This window comes from Vombatus ursinus, unplaced genomic scaffold (assembly GCF_900497805.2).
Source record: "Vombatus ursinus unplaced genomic scaffold, bare-nosed wombat genome assembly UNPS02014832.1, whole genome shotgun sequence".
In the NCBI taxonomy this organism is placed as follows: Eukaryota; Metazoa; Chordata; class Mammalia; order Diprotodontia; family Vombatidae; genus Vombatus; species Vombatus ursinus.
In genome coordinates this window covers 44,395,764-44,415,519 of record NW_020954610.1, presented here as the reverse complement: position 1 = coordinate 44,415,519, position 19,756 = coordinate 44,395,764, and the positions used below count along the sequence as shown (strand labels likewise).

Here is a 19,756-nt window from a genome sequence, read left to right as displayed (position 1 = left end):
AGGTGCCTGTTTCCTCATCTCTAAAATGAGGGGTTGGACTCAATGACTTCTGATCTCCCTTCTTACTTCACTTACCTCTCTCTAGCTTTATGATTGTGTGAACCTAAAGATAGGAAGTTGAGGAGGGAGAGAGCACTAGCAACTCAGGCGATCAGGTCAGGCCTCATGGAAGAGACTGCCCTAGAATTTGAGCCTTTGAGAAAGACAAGGACTTTGAAAAGTGAAAGTAAAAGGGGGAGTATATGGTCTTCTATTTGGGTTCAAAAAATCAACATCAGGGTCAGCTAAGTGGCACAGTAGATAGAGCACCTGGAGTCAGGAGGACCTGAGTTCAAATCAGGCTTCAGACACATAACACTTACTAGCTGTGTGACCCTGAGCAAGTCACTTAACCCCATTGCCTAGCTGGAAAGAAAAAATCAACATCAAAGTACAACAGAAGAAGAAATGACTAGACAGTGTTCTGTTTGAAAAAACAATTTGAGGATTTTAGTTGACTCTAAGTTCGGTGGTGATTCAACAATGAGATATGACTGCCATCAAATCTAATGTGATATAATAGATTTCATTACAACCTATTATTCAGAAATAAGGAAATTATTGTCTGTCTGTACTATGCCCTGAAAAATTCTGAATGCCATCTACTGTATTAGGAAGGATATTAGAAAAATAAGAGAGCATCCAGAGGAAGCAACCAGGATGGTACAGGAAAGGCTTTGAAGCCATTTCATTTGAGGATTGGTTGAAGGAATTGGGAATATTTGTCCTTGAAAAGAGAAGATTGAGGGAGGGGAGGGATGGTACATAATAATTGTAATTAAGCATTTTAAAAACCATCACATAGAAGAGGGATTATGTTGCTTGGCCCCTGATGGAAAACTTAGCTTCAATGGGTAGATACTGCAAAAAAAAAAAAAAAAAAAAAAAGAAGAAGAAGAAGAAAAGGCAAACTTGGGCTTAGTTTAAGGAAAAAATTTTCCTCACAGCTGTCCAAACCAGGAATAGGCTTCCTTTGAGTTGTAGTGGTTTCTTTCTCTCATTGTCTCTGCCCCTGCACAGCTAAAACAGTCCTGTCCAACAAGATTTTGCTGCTGGGCACCTCTTTGACAATAATATTGCCTTAAATTTAAAGAATATTTTACCTGAATTAGCTCATTCACTTAGGGAAGGGATATGGAGGAATTGACCTTAACTGGAAACTCATACTGTTTCCTTTGTGTCAATTGAAGAAATACTTTGAATCAAGCTTTTCACCAAAGTAATTATATCAGTTGTTGAAAGATTGTTTAGGCCTGAACTCCTGCAAGAAATATACTTCATGTTGACAGTGCAATTGATTTAAGCACATCCAAACTAATAGCTTCTAGTACAGGACTATTCATTAGAGTTACCATAATTGTCAATCTATTTCTTTATGGCATTACTAGAAAGTATCAGTTATTGGGGGAAAAAAGTTGGGAGGGGAAGCAAAATTAGATTTAATGTAAGAGAAAAATTGCTAACAGTCATCCGAACTGCCTCTAAACTTGTATATTTTAAATTTGGGTCCAGTGTGACCATTTCCTCCAATACAATGGTTTTCTCTTCAGTTAGTGCAGCTGACAGAACCTCAGAGACACTGATCTCATTTTTAAGTCCCTAAACAAAGGATCGAGAAATGCTTGAACTGCTGACCTGCTTCAGTTCCAAGCGAATGAGTTTTCCACCTGGGAAATCCCTAAGGCATATGCTTGAGTTTTGCCTTTGCACTTGTCTCTAGGGCAGTGAGTGTTGCCAAGCTCATTTTTAATAAGATATCTCTTGACAGAGGACTCAGAAGCACCTCATAGAATGTAGAGGCAGATGCAATACCGCCGTGGACAATCCTGAGCCACAGCCTGGGGCGGTCATGTGTCCCAGTGAGGCTCCACACATCAAAGCCACCCACTGGGGTCTCTTAAGGAGCCTGATAATTGGGGAGCAACTAGCACAGTTCCTGGAAGGATTTGCCAAGTACAGTGAAGCCAAACCAAGTTTCCCAGGCCTGCCAAGGCAGATAACATGAAATGGTTTCTTTGACAACCTATGGAATTAATTATCACAAATGCCACTTAATTGTAAACAATTCCTACCCAATTCGAGGCTGATGCCAAAATGCCTGTAGCACAAAGAAAGGAATATGACAAACAAAATTTAAATCAGGGATTTTATGTGGTCATTTTTTTTTTTTTTACTGAATCCATGGAATCATAAAATGTTTGCCTCACAGTTTTTTGGAAGCATTTATTAACACCCTCCCCCCTCAAAAAAATTAAAGTCCAAAGTTCTTGAATCAAAAATATATCTTGTTTTTTCCCCAATTAAATCTAGAGATAGAATGATATAGTAATTAGAGAGCCAGTCTCAGAGTCAGAAAGATTTGCATTTATGTTCTACAATTCATCTATTTTTATTTCAAAAATTATTTATTTTTTATACTCTTTTTAAAAATTTCTGATTTCCAAATCTCTCCCTTCCCCACACATTGAGAAGGCATATACTATGATATCAATTATACACCTTCACATAATTCTAAATCTGAAAAAGACCTCAGAACCCATCTATTCCTGCCCCTTCATTTTATAAGTAAGAGACCTTACAGGGTAAGCAATTTGCCCCGAGTCATAGACATAATAACCCTCAGAAGCAGGATTTGGGTCTAGATCATCTGACCTGAAGGCCAGAATGCTTTCTACTGTACCACACTTCCTCATGAACTGGTCGCATGACCTGGAGCAAGTTACTTAACCTCTCGGTGTCCAGGTAACCATCCAAGACTATCAATTTCAGACTAGTTGCATTGGTTGAGGTGACTTCCTCATGAGGAGTTTTCTACACCAATTAAATCTGTGCATACAGAAGCTGCTGACCTTGGAGCAGTTAAATGGTGCAGTAGAGAGAATATTGGACTTGGAGTCAGGAAGACCTGATTTTCAACACTGCCTCTGACACTTACCAGCAATGTGACCATGCACAAGTCACTTAGCCTCTGTCTGCTTCAGTTCTCTCCTCTTTTGTTCTTCAGTTGTTTCAGTTGTGTCTGATTCTCCATGACCCCATTTAGGGTTTTCTTGGCAAAGATACTGAAGTGGTTTGCCATTTCCTTCTCCAGCTCATTTTACAGATGAGGAAAATGAGGCAAAAAGGGTTAAGTGGCTTGACCAGGAACACAAAGTAAGTGTCTGGGGTCAGATTTGAACTTAGGTCTTCCTGAATCCAGCCCCTGGCCTGATCCACTGTTTCACCCAACTGACCTTTCTTCTCTAAATGGGGATGATGATAGCATGTTTCTCATAGGATTGTTGTGAAGATCAAAGGAGATAACATATGCAAAATGTTTTTCAAAACTTAAATCACTATATAAATGAATGTATCACTTAAAGTTGCAAAAGGTTTAACATATAGTGTCTCATTGGTTCCACTAATCCACTAATTTGCTCTAATGTAATGCATTTTGCCTTTATTAGAGAAATCCCACTGCAGTTACATGATAGTTAATGGCTCAGTGGATAGTGTCCCTGGGCAAGCCACTTAACCCTGTTTGCCTCAGTTTCCTCATCTCTAAAAATGAGCTGGAGAAGGAAATGGCAAACCACTCCAGCGTCTTTACCAAGAAAACCCCAAATGGGGTCACAAAGAGCTGGATACAACTGAAAAGGACCCAACAACAACAACTGAAGTTATACATCTTATTAAAGGAAGTAAATTTCAAGTCAACTAAACAGAAACATATTAAGACCCAACCATGAAGAGTCTAAAAGGGAAAGGCAAGGTGAATCAGTCATCTAGCATTTATTATTATCTATTATGTGTCAAGCACTGTGCTAAGGTAAGGAAGTAGTCTTAAGCAAAACAAACTCGACTGTTGGAGGGAGGAACATGAATGGAGAATTAAAAGGAAAACAAGAAAGAGTAAAAACCTGGGATCTAGGCAGAGTATGGAGAAAAGAAGAACTATAGCAGAGTGGAAACATTCTGCAACTGTGGTGGAATGGATAAAAGACTGGCCTTGGAGTGAGGAAGACTGAGCTTCTAATATATACTGGCTCTATGATCATGGGCAAATCACTTAACCTTCCATGTTTCACTTTTTAAATTTAAGCCAAAATACTACCACCAAAGATCATTGTTCACTCTAACTTCATTTCCTGTACCACCTTACCTTTTCTGTTTATTGATCATTTCTTTTCCTGTCCTCTGTCTGCATGGTATAGCAGAGGGGTAGGGAACTTTGGGCTTCAATTACCCATTAACTATATTTTCTCTACCTTTTCCATTTTGAAGATCATTTTTATTGATAGTGAAAATGGAAGCCAAATAGGGTAAGTTCAGTTTTCTCTGTCATCTGTTACCACCATGCCATCTGCTCTGATCAGATCTGCTTCTTCTTACTTCTAATTGGAGCTTTTTTTTAATTCTTAGCCTTTTTTCTCAAAACCCAGCTCTTTCTAGGTTTTAGCCTTCCTAATCCTTTAGGTTCTAGCCTCATTTATTTATTCCACCTTCTGCTATTTATACATATCCTTTTAATATTAGAATAAGTTTTGGTAAGAGCCCTGAACATTTCTTACTTATCAGATCTTAGGCAAACCCATCAGCTTCTCAGTACCTCAACATCTTGATCTGTAAAATGAGAATAAATAATATTTGCCATGAGTGGACACTGTGACATGATGGATAAGAGGGTCTCCTATGTAGTTGTGTCAATCTTTTGATGTCCATTTTTTCTTTCAACTATATCATCAGGGTTTTATTTTATGAGCCTCCTCCCCCATCCCTCTTTAGCCATCTCCTTCAGTGTCTCTAGCCACATCTGTAGTTCATATCATATCATACCTAACATTTTTTTATTCTACTCTATCAAGCTTGAAAATATATATCCTCTAATTTTACCCCTTCTAAGGTAGTTTGGGAGTTGGGAAGATTGGTCCACAGTCTCTCCCTACCAAATGACCCCTTTGACTCCTTGGGCACGGGGAGACAGGGGAAGTCTACACAAGGTTATTAGAGGTCTAGTCACAAGATGTGCTGAGAATAGAAGAGACTACGAACCTTCATCAATGACTTCTTCAGGATCTGGAAATTAGTTTTCCAACAGACTTTCTCTCCCATGCTTAAAAACTTTCCTGCTCAGCACAGCTCGAGCTGCCTTCTTTTCCCCTTCTCCTAACCTTAATATAACACCTGGATTCCCACTGCCCACACCCCAGGACTCTTAGATATGTATTCTGTTTCCTAAAATGTTACACCACTTGAGGCTAGTCATTTAATGAGTACTTATACCATAACCACATTGATTAGCCGTCCTGGAAAGCATCCAGCACTGTGGTTTTGTTCTTTCCAGTAAGGATGTGGTTACCTGTAAGACTAACCTTGACTCAATTCAGATATACAACAGACAATTAACTGTCTACTAAGTGCAAGGAACCATGCTAACAAGTACTTAGTAAGTACTTGCTATGTGCCAGGCACTGTGATGTGTGCTAGGGATACAAAGAAAGGCAAAAAACAGTACCTGCCATCCAGGAACTTACATTCTAATGGGGGAGATAACATATAAATAATTAGGTCAAATTAAAATTATACAGAGTAGATAGAAAGTACATCATCTCAGGGAAAGGCACTAACAATTAGGAGGATTTGAGCCGAGTTTTGAGGAAAACTAAAAGGCGAAGTTTAGGGACCGTGGAAGGACAGAGTATTACAGGCATGAAAGAAAACCAGTGCAAAGGCATGGACATGGGAGATTGAGTGTGACATATAAGAAACATCAAATAGGTCAGTGTCTCTGGATCATGGAGTGAAGCATAAAAGAAGATTGGGAAGATGGGAATCGGCCAGTTGTGAGGAGTTTTAAATGTCAAACAGAAGAGTTCACCTTTGGTCTTAGAGGTAAAAAGGAGGCACTGAAAATCATCGAACAAAGAGTAGACATGATCAGATCAATACTTCAGAAAAATGACCATAGCCGCTGAGTGGAGGATGGATTAGAGAGGGGGATACTTGAGAGAGGTTGACCAATCAAAAGGATCCTTCAGCAGTCCAGGAAGAAGTCCCAGGCCTGTACTAGGGTGTTAGCCCTGTGAGTGGAGAGAAAGGGGAAATACACAAATTGTATGGTGAAGTTAGAAGTGAAAACCTTTGGCAGATGATTGGATATGGGAGGTGAGTGAGAGTGAGATGTTAAGGATGAAATAGAGAAGAGCCTGAGTAACTGAGGGGATAGTGTTACCCTCTACAGTAATAGGGAAGTTAGCAAAAGGGAAGAGGGCAGATAGTATTAAGATCCTCTGTTCTTTCTCCTCTGTGTTCTATTCATTCTTGCTCTCCCACCTTTTATGCAACTAGCCCTTTAGCATACAATGAAATTTTAAGTCCTTTTACTTCTTTAAGCTAATGCTGGTGAAAAAAAAAAATACTTCTTACAAATATTATGGAGCTGAAATAAGGCCTGAAAGGTAGGGTGGAGCTGGGTTGTAGATTTTATGCAATGGTAAGAAATTGGACTAGAATCAGCGCTTCTTAAACTGTGGGTCGCAACCTCATATAAGTTTAAGAAGCCCTGGACTAGATGACCTTTAAGGTACCTACCAGTTCTTAGATTATAAGGCTATGAAAAGATTAAGGCAAAAAGAACATCCCAATTTCCTTTAATTCCACCAACCCCCATCATAGTCCTGGAAAAGAGCTAGAAAGGAAAATTAATATAGCGATTTCTGACATTTAGTCCAATGTTTTCTTCCTAAAGCAATGTCATCCCTCCCTCCGTGGTTTATTCCAACTGGGGGGCTCCCTTGTCTATAGACTTTGGCTAAGGAATAGGGTAGAGAACATTATTAGGAAGAAAAATATTTGTGGTGTTTCTCAATGTTTTCTGAAAAGAAATCACTTTATGACAGGTGATTGCTGTTTTCCAGACTTAAGACAAAAACCTTTTTTAAAAAAACTCGTAAAAATTGATAGGCCGTTGAAGGAAACATCATGTGCCAGTTGTCCCCATAATTAAGTAGAATGAGATGTTCTTATGCAAGTTTGTCATCCAAAATTGTCTGGAAAAACTGGACTTTATGGACACAGTTGTCAATACTTCATCTTATATATGACTGAATCTGAGAGATTTTTAACAAATGCAGGTTTATTTTTTTTGCCAATACTTGTATTTAAAAAAGTGATCTTTTGATTTGATTCCATGATAACGCCAACAGTGACTCAGATTGAAAAGTTACAACTTGCCATATTTCCTTTCTTTTTAAAGAATGTCTAAATTGGGAAGAAAAGTATTATGAAATAATGAAGACATAAGCATCTGAAATATTTGTTTAAGGAGTGCCAAGAAAGTAATATTGTGAACTTTTGAGTTATAAAGTTATTTCTGGAACTGTCAGGCTTTTGCAGACATATAGTATTATTGGACAGGAGTTAGATAATTGTGGTTTTCTGCTGGCATCTCTCTCCAGAGGCATGATATCATTTTGTTTCTTATTCATCTATTTTTTCCTCTCACTACTAAAAAAATAAAGATAGTCTAGATATGTAAAAGGTAGATTTTATGTATCTCTAAAAATGTTTTAGAGATGTATAAAAGATAGTTTTTGACCCCTCCTCCTATATCCTCTAATATTTTCAAAATCTATTGTAAGGATTTTCAAGGCTGTTATTGGGGCAATACAGAGGGAAAGCTGGACCTGTAGTTACAGCAATCCTAGGAACTCCCTGTACCAGTGCAAAGCAACAGATGCGTTGACATTTATAATCTTACAAGAACTGTCACTGAGACATCAGTTGCCTTCCAAAGGCAACTTAACTTGACCCTTCCAAAGGGTCAAGAGGCAGTACGTATGAGACTAAAACCCACTTTTTCCTTGCTTCTGGGCAAGCTCTGTGCTCACTAGGACTTGTTGCCTCTCTTAAGGCCCTAAGTGATGCAAATTGTCACTGATGCTATACCTTCTGTTTCAAAATTATACCACCCTACTTGAAATGAAGTAAAATTTACTGTTCCTTCTATGACCTTAACTCAGTTAGCTGTTTTATAAACTTATTCACACCAATATGTGCATAAGTAATAAAGCTTTATTTGTTACTATTCTTGGATGTGTGCATTTTAAAAAGAGAGGCCTAACAACTCGATGGAAAAAACTTCTAATGGTACAATCTGAGGCCTAATGGAGGATGTCTAGAGGTATAATGACTTTTGGAATGTCCCTCATCACCACAATAATGGTCTATTCCAAGGGGTGGGAAACCTGTAGCCTCGAGGTCATATGTGACCCTCTAAGTCCTCAAATGTGGCCCTTTGAATGAATCCAAACTTCATAGGACAAATCCGCAAATCTGGTTTGTTCTGTGAAGTTTTGATTCAAAGGGCCACACTTGAGGACCTACAGGGTCACATGTGGCCTTGAGCAGCAGGTTCCTTGTCTATTCCATCTATGATTTGCCATTCAGATTCCTGATTGTGAGCTATTGGTCAAATTGATAATGTAGCATGATAGAAATAATGTTGGGTTTAGAGGTAGATGACTTAAGTTTGAATTCAGACTCTGCTGCTTATTATATTTCTGTGACCTTAGGTGAAGTCACAGAGTTCTCATGAACATCTTTATCTAATGAAATGCTTCCCTAGGCTCAATTTAGATACCCATTCCTCTGAAGTCTTCCATGATTTCCTCCCTAACTAAAAGTAATCTTCCTTACCTCACTTTTCATTCCATCTATTTGACCTTTGCTATATACTTACATATTTTAGTTTATTATACTTATCTGGTTACTTTTCTTCTCTTTGACCAAATTTTAAATTTTTTAGGGACAAGGATATTGTCTAATAGCATTTTTACATAGCAGATGCTGAGATCTTTTTCTTTCCCTGCCTCATCCAGCCAAAGAAAGACTGGGAAGAATAATGTCCACAAAGGCATGTATGCCTGAGAGAGGCTGATAACTTTTGGAGATAGGAGGAAAAAGGAAGATAAAAAAGGAAGAGTCAAAGACATAAGGGGGCAGTGGTACCCAGGCAGAAGATAAATGGAGGTTTTGTTGCGTTGGAAAGATGGCACTAAGTGACTAGAGAGTTCTAAACATCATCCTTGCCTTCCCTGAAACAGTAGTAGGCAGGGTTGAGAAGCACCATGAGAAATGTTTAAAAAAAAAAGGTTAGGGCAAAAGAAAAAAAGAAACATTTTCCCCACCCTTTTCTAATCTCCCACCTTGAATGAAGAGAGGACATTGGGTTAAGACAAGTTTTAGGGGTAGAGGAGAAAGTAGTAAGGAGAAATATGTGAACTACCAAAGGAATAGTTGTATTTGGAACTTATGTAACTAGGGCTTATGTCTTTGGAATTAAGGGTTCCTCATTCCAAGTCCCTCCCTAAATCTGTAAGTTGCAAAGAAGATAGTAGACCTGCTTTGATAAAAGAGGTCTCTTACCCAAAACTTCCTATACCAGTGAAATCACAAGTCTAGACTCTATCCTTGTTCTATCCCTAACACTCAGCATAGTCCTTTACTAATGTTTCTTGAACTGAGTTGAATTTGTGCAAAAAAAAAAGACCCTCATTTTTCACCTACAATTTTTAAAAGAAATGATTACTTAATATTTTGGAAGAAGGATACCTTTTGTGTTACGAAAAAAGCCAAATGATTGTTCCTTCATGTTGCTTGAAACATGACAAAAGGGCTGGGTTATGTCAACTGAAGAAAATCAGATGCTGGCACAACTTGAGAACTTTAGGAATCATACTTCCAGTAACAGTAGCTGATGCCAGCCAAGATGTGTTCTTAACAAAAAGTGTTTTGTGTGTGTTTTTTTTTTTTTACACGGAGCAAAGTTAGGAAATAATACTTGGTGCTTATCCAGGGAGGAAATATCCATATTAAAAAGAAAAAAACAGAGCCTATAGTAATTTAACAAGACTTGTGAAACTTTTTGTTCAAACCACAACCTTTTTGAGCTTTGCTTAGTCATAGAGCAGGAAAAAAATGATTTGTTAGCTGTTCAGGATTCTGCTCATACTTCTCTTGTTAGAATTGTACAATGTTTTTCAGGCGTACTCTTTGCCTGTTTTCCATCATTGTCATTATCAATTTCACAAGCAACCTCCCAACAAGGAACAGCCCTGACAACAACATCCCACAATTTCCCAAACCCCTTATTACTCTGAAGATTTGTGGGGCAGCAATACCGTGAAATTATTGATTCGTCCTAGAGGAGCTGTTTTAAGATGAGGAAGTTGGTAGGCAGGTTCTGCAGATGCATTCTTCAAAACAGTTAAGATTTATATTTCTGTTCATTAACTGGCTCTTATGTTCAAGGCTATCCAGAATAAAAAGATGAGTAAGATTGTCCTTTGAATCCTTAGTGCCCAGCACAGTGACTAATAGCTACTGAATGCTTGTTGGTTGATTGATTGATTAAAGATGAGGTTGTTGCCCTCAAGGTCCTTACCATCCGAGGGGAGATAAAAATGTACACAAATGATCAGGGAGAATAGGAGCATAAATCTAGGCCTGGAAAAGACTGTAGCTGTCTTTTCAGTGCAACCCCCTTATTTTATAAATGAGTAAACTGAGGCCCAGCTTAATGCAAAATAGAACATGATAATACTGAGGAGACGTACAGAGTATACAAGATTGGAGGAGGAAGAGATTACTTATAGATGGGAAGACTTAGAGAAGAGTCCATGGAGAGAGCAACAGTTGAGCCTTGAAGGGAAGCATTTCAATAGGTAGATATGGAGGATTAATGGGTAGAGGTGGAGGGAGTGAAAGAAAAATGTAACCTTTGTTTACTATCTTATACTCTGAGATCCAACACATGAGCTAAAAATGCATTTTAAAAAATCACTTAAAAATTTTTTTCAGGGAGAAACTCTGAAAATAAAGATGGGATAATCAAATGTGTTTCCATATCAGCCAGGCTCTCTTTTTGTTAGTTGGACACTCTCATGCTATTGAAGTTTTTCTGAGACATTATCATTGGCTTCACTAGATTTAAATTCTAAACAAAGAAATTGGGGAAATAACAATTACAGATTGAAAGTAAATTTTTTTGACTACTGCATTTTGCATATTGCCTGGTCATTGAAAAAATAATAATAATAAGCCAAGCTTAGTGACAATGGGACCAGAGTCTACTTTTTCTTTAATACTTACTTGAAAGAAAGTGTAAAAAAAATCATGAAATTCACAAAGAAATGGAAATCTACTAATTTGTGACTTTTTAACAAAATTCAGTTAAGGACAATGTTTTGGAGAAAATAACTTGAGAATTATAATTGGTACATCAAACCCCCAACAGAATATAACTCCAGAATTGATGGATAAGATCAGATTAATGTCACCCACTGAAATGGAAGGTAATAAAATTCAACATAAAATGGAGGAGATTAGTCACCTACCAGATATTTTCCTTTTGTTGCAATAACCTGTTTTACATGATTTGAAATTGAGTTCATAGACATTAACATTCATTCTTTAAACTTTTATTGATGCATTTTGTTTTAAAACAGCAAATATTTACTGATTAGTCCCACTTTGTGAGAAGTCTCTTATAACACATGAAAACAGGTAAATCTAAGGATTCAGTGATCTCATCTAAAAGTCCATACAACATTTTACAATTATAGAATATCCCCACCTCTCTATTAAAAAAAAAATTAACTGAAATCTGTTTTTTCCACCTCTCACTCCTTACTCTACTGGAAAAGAAAAGAAAAACAAATTTCTTGTAGCAAATATTAATAGTCAAGCAAAAGAAATTCTCTTGATGGCTGTATGCAAATATATATACACATATACATATGCATATATACATGTCTATATATGTTTGATACATATATGTATGTATGTTTCATTCTGTACCCTAAGTCTAACGCCTCTCTGTTAGGGATAGCATGTTTCATCATTACTCTATAGTAGTGAAAAGTCATTATATTGATCATAATTCTTTTGGTTTTTGAAATTGTTTACTTTTGCAGTATCATTATTATAGAAATTATTCTCCTGTTGTGCTTATTTCGTCCTTCATCAGTTTATAAAAGTCTTTAAAATTGTTCATTTTTATATTGGTGTTGTGTAAGTTGTCATTCTGCCTACTTTCTCTTCCTCATTTCTTTTATTTTAGGCAATTGGGGTTAAGTGACTTGCCCAGGGTCACAGCTAGTAAGTGTCAAGTGTTTGGTCTGAGGCAGAATTTAAATTTGGGGCCTCCTGACTTCAGGTTCAATGCTCTATCTACTGTGCCACCTAGCTGCCCCATTCTTCCTCATTTTTTACAACATGATAATACTCCATCACATTCCTATGCCACAACTTATTCGGCCATTCTTCAATTGATGGACAATCCCCTTAATAAATATTTTTGTACATAAAATATTTTTGTACTTGTTCTTCTCTCTTTGATCTCTTTTGGGTATAGGTCTACCAGTGGAACAGCTGTATCAGAGGACACAGCTGGGTCAAAGGATATATACTGTTTAGTAACTTTTTGAGTATAATTCCAGATTACTTTATGTAATGATTGTACCCATTCACAAGTCTACTGGCATGTGCTTGTTTTCCCCTAAGCTCTCCAACAAATTTTTCTTATTTTTGCCATTTGGAAGGGTAGGAGATGGAATCTCAAAATTGCTTTAATTTGTATTTCTCTAATTAGTAGTGATTTGGAGCATTTTTTCATATGGCTATAAATAGCCTAGGTTTCTTCCTTTGAGAACTATCTGTTCATATCTTCAGATGATTTATCAATTAGGAAGTGGCTATTTTTCTTAAAAATTTGAATCAGTTCTTTATATTGAAGCAATTGGGTGGTGCAGTGGTTAAAGTGCTGTGCCTGGAGTTAGGAAAACCTAAGTTGAAATCCAGCCTCATCCATTTACTAGCTGTGTGACCTTGGGTAAGTCACTTAATCTCTGTTCGCTTCAGTTTCCTCATCTGAAAAATGAGGATAATATCAGCACTTACCATCCAGGTTTGTTGTGATAATCAAATGAGATAATATGTGTAAAAGATGGTGCTGGGCCCATAGTAGGCATATAAATGATTATGATTATATCTTAAAAATAAGATCTATCAGAAAAAAACTTGCTGCAAAGATTTAATTCTTTAATTCTCCTTCATAAAAATCACACTTGCCATGTTAGATCTATACCCTTTGACAAATAGTCCATTTTCCCAATTCTTGCCTTCATTAAAGCCTATAGGTTTTCAATGGAATTTAAATCAAGTGAGTTCCTAGGCTGTTGAATCATTTTTGCCTCCATTTTATGGATATATTTTTCAACTTCTTATGAAATGTGGCCCAGTACAAGGTCATGTTATAGTATTTCATTTCCATTTGGGAATTTCTGCAATTGTGGAGCAATTTTGTGTCTTGGCATATCAATATGCTAATAAGAATGTGCATTTCTTCAGTGGGGAAAAGGTTTCCAAGCCCACTTGAAATAAAAATCCTCAAAACATTTCTTGGTGGATGTTTTAAAATCTAATGAAGATGCCCAGAATTTAAAGTGTTACCTGTGTTTTTTCTGACAAGAAGTAGAGTGTTGGGAAAAAAAATGGATTCCATCAGTAAAAATGACCTTTTATCAATCTTAAGAACTCCAGCCCTTCTATTTTCTTAGGTATGACAAATTTTTTTTCTTTATAGCAAAGGTTGCGGCCATTTTAATAATTGGTCCTTTTGCTGTTCTTCTGACTTTAAGAAGCCTATGCCACACTGTAGAGAAAGCATAAACAATCCTTCCAGCTACCAGGTGCCTTTAAAGGTCTTTGCTTGTGTTTTTAGGATGTTAGGCTTTTTACAACAATAGTTTGTCACTGCTTGCTATTATTTTTGATTTTCAACTGCGCTTTCTTTATATTTTGGTATAACTGGTGCTTTTTCATCATAGACTGGAATGATCTTTAAAACACTTTCCCACACCAACAGCCACTGCAATATCTCTATCAGTCAATGAAGTGAACTCTCTAAGAACTACACCTTTTACACCATTTCTTGGCATATGATCCATTCTTAAAAACCATAAAATTAAAAATGCACATAAGAGAAAATTGAAACACATTATTATGACCCAGATGTCAGAGAACTAAAGAGGGGGAAAACAACTCTTTCTGAATTCATATGGTCAAGGGCAGTTAGTTGCAGACTAGCATCAATAAAAGCACACATGGCAATTGTTATCATAAAATGAAACCACATCAAAATTATTACTCACCCCAAGTAACCTCACAACACTATAGGTTCAGACCAGGTTGTGAGAGGTTTTAAAGAGAAGAACTTACATTTGATCCTAGAGGCAATAATAATTTGGAATTTATTAACTATATAAGTGACACGATCAGACTTACACTGTAAGAAAATGATCTTAGCCACTATGTAGAGCCAAAATCTTGTCATGGGATTGGAGAAGGGACTGATTTTATGCAGAGAGATCATTTAAGAGACAACTGCAGTAATATAGGCAGGAGGTCATGAAGATTATGAAGGCTGTGTAAGTAGGGAGAAGAGAAAGAATTCAAGAGATATTGGGACAGAAATGATAAGATTAGAATGACTAGATATGTGGAGCAAAGGAGGATGAAGAAGTAAAGATAATGCCAAGAGTATGAACCTGGATGACTGTGAAAGGATGATGGTATATTCAACAGAAATACGGAAATTGGAAAGAGGAGTATGTTTGGGGGGGAAGATAATGAGTTCAATCTTGGACATGTTGAGTCTGAGATGCCTATGAATCATCCAGCATTTGGAAATCAGATAATCATAGATATAGAGTTGGAAGGGATCTCTGAAGCCATCTAATCTAACCCCTTCATTTTAGGTAAAGTGAGACAGAATGAGGTTTAATGAGATCAAGGTCACATGGATAGCATGTGTCAGAGGTAGGATTTGAACCCAGATCTTTTGATTCCAGACATGTGCTAGTAGAGCTTAGGAGAGAGAATAGTTCTGATACCTATATTTGGGAGGTATCTGATAGATGTGATAATTAGGCCCATGGGAGTTGAGATCATGGAGTGATTGTAGAGAGAGAATAGATGAACCAGGGTACAGCTTTGGGAAACAACCCGTGGTTGAGTTATTTATATGAATAATAACAACCAAAAGAGAATAAGAAGGATCAGGCAGATAAATAGAAAGACAACCAAGAGGGAGAGCTGTGTCATGAAAAGTCAGAGAGGAAAAGATATTTAAGAGGAGAAAACGGTAATCATCGTCAAATGGTGCAGAGCTTGAAAAAGATGACGATTGAGAAAGGGCCATCAGACTGACAATTAACATGTCATTGGTAATTTTGGAGAGAGTTGTTTCTGTTAAGTGATGAAATCCGAAACCAGATTGCAAAGGGTTGACGAGTGAGAGGAGGTGAAGTGAAGGCAATGAGTGTAGAAAGCTTTTCTTTTTTTTCTTTTCTTTTTTAAAGAAATTTGGATGTGAAAAAGAGGAGGCCAACAAATGGATGGAAGGAGAGGGGCAAGGAGAGAGACAGAGACAGAGACAAAAACAGAGATTGATTTAATTTTAGGTTATCATCTCTCTATATCCTAATTGGGATTTTTTGTTTCATTTTGTTTTGGCTTTTGGTTTTTGGTTTTGTTTTAAGTATAAGGAAAACTTGAAAATGATTGTAGGCAGAAGAAGCCAGTAGATAGAGACTGAAGATCAGGAGTGGGGGATGGATGAAAATGGGGGAAATGATCAAAAAAAGTTGGAGGAAATGAGATCAATGAATTGTTCTTGAGGAGAAGAGCTACCTTTTTCTTCATTAGAGATTAAAGGTGGAGATGGAATTAATTAATTAGTATGGTAATCAGGACACACTTAACCATTTCTCTTTAGACTAAACATAATCCAGGTTCCTTTAACCTTTCTTCCTGGAACCAATTTCCATCCCTTTGATTACTTCTATTTGTCTGCAATGGATCCTCATTTGAAGGCAGGGACTGGTTTTTGCCATACTTTGCTAGTGTTTAGCACATTGCATGTCACATAGGTGCTTTAAAAAGTGAAGTGTTATGATGACACAGTGCCTGGTGCATATTAAGGGCTTAATAAGTGGTCTATCACAGTCCTCCAGATGCAGTCTAACCAGGGCAGAGCGCATCAAGATTATCACTTTATTACTGGAAACTGTGCTTCTCAGGGCAGCCTAAGATCGCATTAGTTTTTTTGGTTGTCTTATCACCTAGTTGAGTCATATGGAGCTTGGTGTCCTCTAAAATACTTAGATATTTTTTTTTCAGACAAACTGCTGTTTAAGCCACACCTCTCCATCTTACACTTTATGAGGTTAATTTTTTAAAATCCAAGGTGGAAAACTTAATATTTATCCCTAATGTGAGGGGCAGCTCAGTGGAGAGAGAGCTGGGCTTGGAATCAGGAAGAGTTGTCTTCATGAGTTCGAATCTGGCTTCAGACATTTACTAGCTGTATGACCCTGGACAAGTCATTTAATCCTGCTTGCCTCAATTCCCCATGTATAAAATGACCTGGAGAAGAAAATGGCAAACTACACCAGTATCTTTGCCAAGAAAACCCCAAATGGAGTCATGAAGAGTTGGACACCACTGAAAACAACTGAACGACAACAAAACTGTTATGTGGATGAAATGAGATAATATATGTAAAGTGGTTTACAAAAATTAGCTACAGTTGTTATCTGTGTCCCAACATCTAACATAGTTCCCTGTACATAGTAGGAGCTTTAATAAATGTTTGTGAATCATTTTATTGCTTGGGTTGTATTATTTTTCATTGTCAGCATCTGCTTTTAGCATTATTTTCTTTTCAGTTCTGTTTTAACAACTTGCTAAGCCTGAAATGAAATACTAGACACCACTGTAAAAGACATGTTCTTTGCTTCTTATCTCCCAGCTTGCCCATCGGGGACATATAAACCCGAAGGCTCGCCAGGAGGAATCAGCACTTGTGTCCCATGTCCTGATGAAAACCACACATCCCCACCTGGAAGTACTTCCCCAAAGGACTGTGTCTGCAAGGAAGGATATCGGGCAGTAGGCCACACATGTGAAGGTAATTCCCTACACCAAAATAAAAAATTAGTTAAAAATTTTCAAATTTCAAATCTTTGAGTCATGACTAACTAATACATAATTCTCTTTGATTTCTGGGTAGGGAGTATTGAGGAGTAAAGGGATCTGGGAGTCTATAGGGCTTTCTTCACCAGAGACAGAATTATCAATGTAGCCTGGGACAAAGATGAAATGATAATAAGGGGGAAAGGCCGTAATGCCAGTACCCGCAAGAGCTCACACTCAGCTGTCACCATATTAGTGATATGCAACGTTTGGTTCATTAATTCTCTCATCCTCTAGATTAGAATTTCAATTGAGGTTCAAATCATCATAATTATTTACATTGATTTTTTTACTAAGCACTTTGCTTACAGCAGCCCTGTGAGTTAGGTAATTATGATTATCTCCCCCATTTTAAAAAAGGAGAAAATTGACGGCAAGTTTAAGTGGCTTTCCTAAAGCTACACCATTAGCAAGTGTCAGAGATGGGACTCAGAACCGGGTCTCCTATTTCCAAATCCAGTGCTATGCCTTACTGAGCGCCTGTGGGCAAGACACTGTACAAGACAGTTTTGTGCCAATCCACTGTTCTGGCCCATAGGATCCAACTGAGGCATGACTAGTGTTAATTGAATCTTCTTTGGTGGACTTGGCTATTAAGATATAGCCCACAGGGGCAGCGAGGTGGCACAGTAAATAGAACACTGGCCCTAAAGTCAGGAGAACCTGAGTTCAAATCCAGCCTCAGACCAAACACTTGACACTTACTAGCTGTGTGACCTTGGGCAGTCACTTAACCCAAATTGCCTAAAAATTAAAAAAAAAAGATATAGTCTACAGGAGACTGGGTTTAGAGTCAGAAGATTTGTGGTCAAATCCTTGTTCTGTCCCTTAATAGCTGTGTGACCTGAAACAAGCCACTTTGCCTTAGTGTATTTCTCTGTAATATGGAAGAAAAAAAAATCTAGTGTTTGTATGAATTCCAGTCAACAGGCCATATTCATTCTGTACTCGGAATGGAACATTGCTGTAGTGAACTGCTAAGTTTAACCTTTTAAAAATTGTTTTTGTTCAACTTAACCATTAGTGGTCCACTGCCCCGCCCTGAAACCTCCTGAAAACGGCTACTTTATTCAGAACATCTGCAACAACCATTTTAATGCAGCCTGTGGAATCCGTTGTCATACTGGATTTGAATTGGTGGGAAGCAGCATTCGCCTCTGTCAACCCACTGGTTTGTGGTCTGGTTCAGAAAGTTTCTGCCGAGGTATGAAAATCACAAGAAAACTTTTTTATTGATCACTGTTTGCTCTCATTGATTCAAAGACTGCTGATCATTAAAACACTATGCAATTCTATTGATTCCTTAGACTACTGGTTGATTTTTTTTTTCAGACACTGCTGTCTAGCCATACCTTTCTATCTTATACTTATGAAGTTGAGATTTTTTTATCCCAACTGGAAGACTTAATATTTATACCTAATGTAATGTCACAGTAGGAGGGAGGATAGGAAGTTTTTAATTAAAATGACTGAGTTCCTTTGGCAAACTAGGATAAACAATCCCTCAGACATTTTTTCCAACAAGAGGATCTGCATTTCTTCACTTTTAAGCCACTCTCATGAGTCTAAGAAGGAAATATAATTCCAAAAAAGATTATGCCCTGGAAAACATAGGAAAAATATGCCTATTGGGAATTTTTCTCTGCTACATTTGCATGTTAAGATACATTTGCATGTAAGAAAAACTGAAAGAAACTCCACTGGAAATAAATTAAAGGTTATAGAAAACCAAGGAATAATCCTAAGGATTTTAACTTAAGAACTCTGAGAATTACTGACTGGTAAATACATAAAAGAAAAAGAAAGTACAATTCCTAGAGAGGCTCAGTAGGCTAAAAGAGATTTATAGATTATAGTAAAGCTCGCTTATTTAAATATATTAAAATTCATGGGTTATATGCACCTGGTAGACAAATATGTACCCCTAAACATTAATAATAAGTAGAGAGGTCAATCAGTCAAAAATATTTATTAAGCACCTAATATGTACCTATATGTTAAATACTGGTGATATAAAGAAAGGCAAAAGACAGTCCCTTCTCTCAAGGAGCTCACATTCTAATGAGGGAGACAACATGTAAACAACTATGTACAAACAAGTTATATATGGGATAAAGAGGAAATAATCAAAAGAAGAAAGGCATTGGCATTAAGGAGGATCTGGAAAGGTAGAATTTTTGCAGAAGGTAGAATTTTTGCTGGGATTTGATGGAAGCTCCTTGAGGGCAGGGTCAGTCGGTTTCTTTTTTGTCCTTGTATCTGCTGCATCTAGAACAGTGTCTGACACCTAGTAGGCACTTACTGATTGCTTGTTGAATTGCCCCTTCTACTAAAGAGATGAGATGTGAGAAAATGGGTTCTCTTTTATTGATGGAAATGACACTATTGATGGTGTCAACAAGAGGACATATCCTTTGCATTGTTTTTTCTCTGGTGCTGAAGTTTTGAGCCATTTGGTCTACACTCATTCATTTGGCTCTGCTTGTGTGGACACTGTTAAGGATTTGTGACATAACTGCCTGGAATTAGGGGTGCAGGCTGTAGCCATGGAACGGAAAGTAATATATTCACATATTGGGAGATATCTCTAGTTCTATCCCTATCCTTATCTCTATCTATCTCCATCCCTGCCCCTGGTCCC

The 19,756-nt window shown here is 37.4% G+C and overlaps 1 protein-coding gene across 1 annotated transcript in view; it reads left to right on the top strand.

Annotated features, from left to right (window-relative positions):
• SVEP1 (sushi, von Willebrand factor type A, EGF and pentraxin domain containing 1) overlaps positions 1–19,756 on the top strand; it is a 318,257-nt gene that overhangs the window by 122,549 nt on the left and 175,952 nt on the right. Inside the window, exons 4-5 of the mRNA XM_027839092.1 lie at positions 16,892–17,050; positions 18,140–18,319. Coding sequence (XP_027694893.1) covers positions 16,892–17,050; positions 18,140–18,319 — 339 coding nt within the window. The remainder of the gene's footprint in view (positions 1–16,891; positions 17,051–18,139; positions 18,320–19,756) is intronic.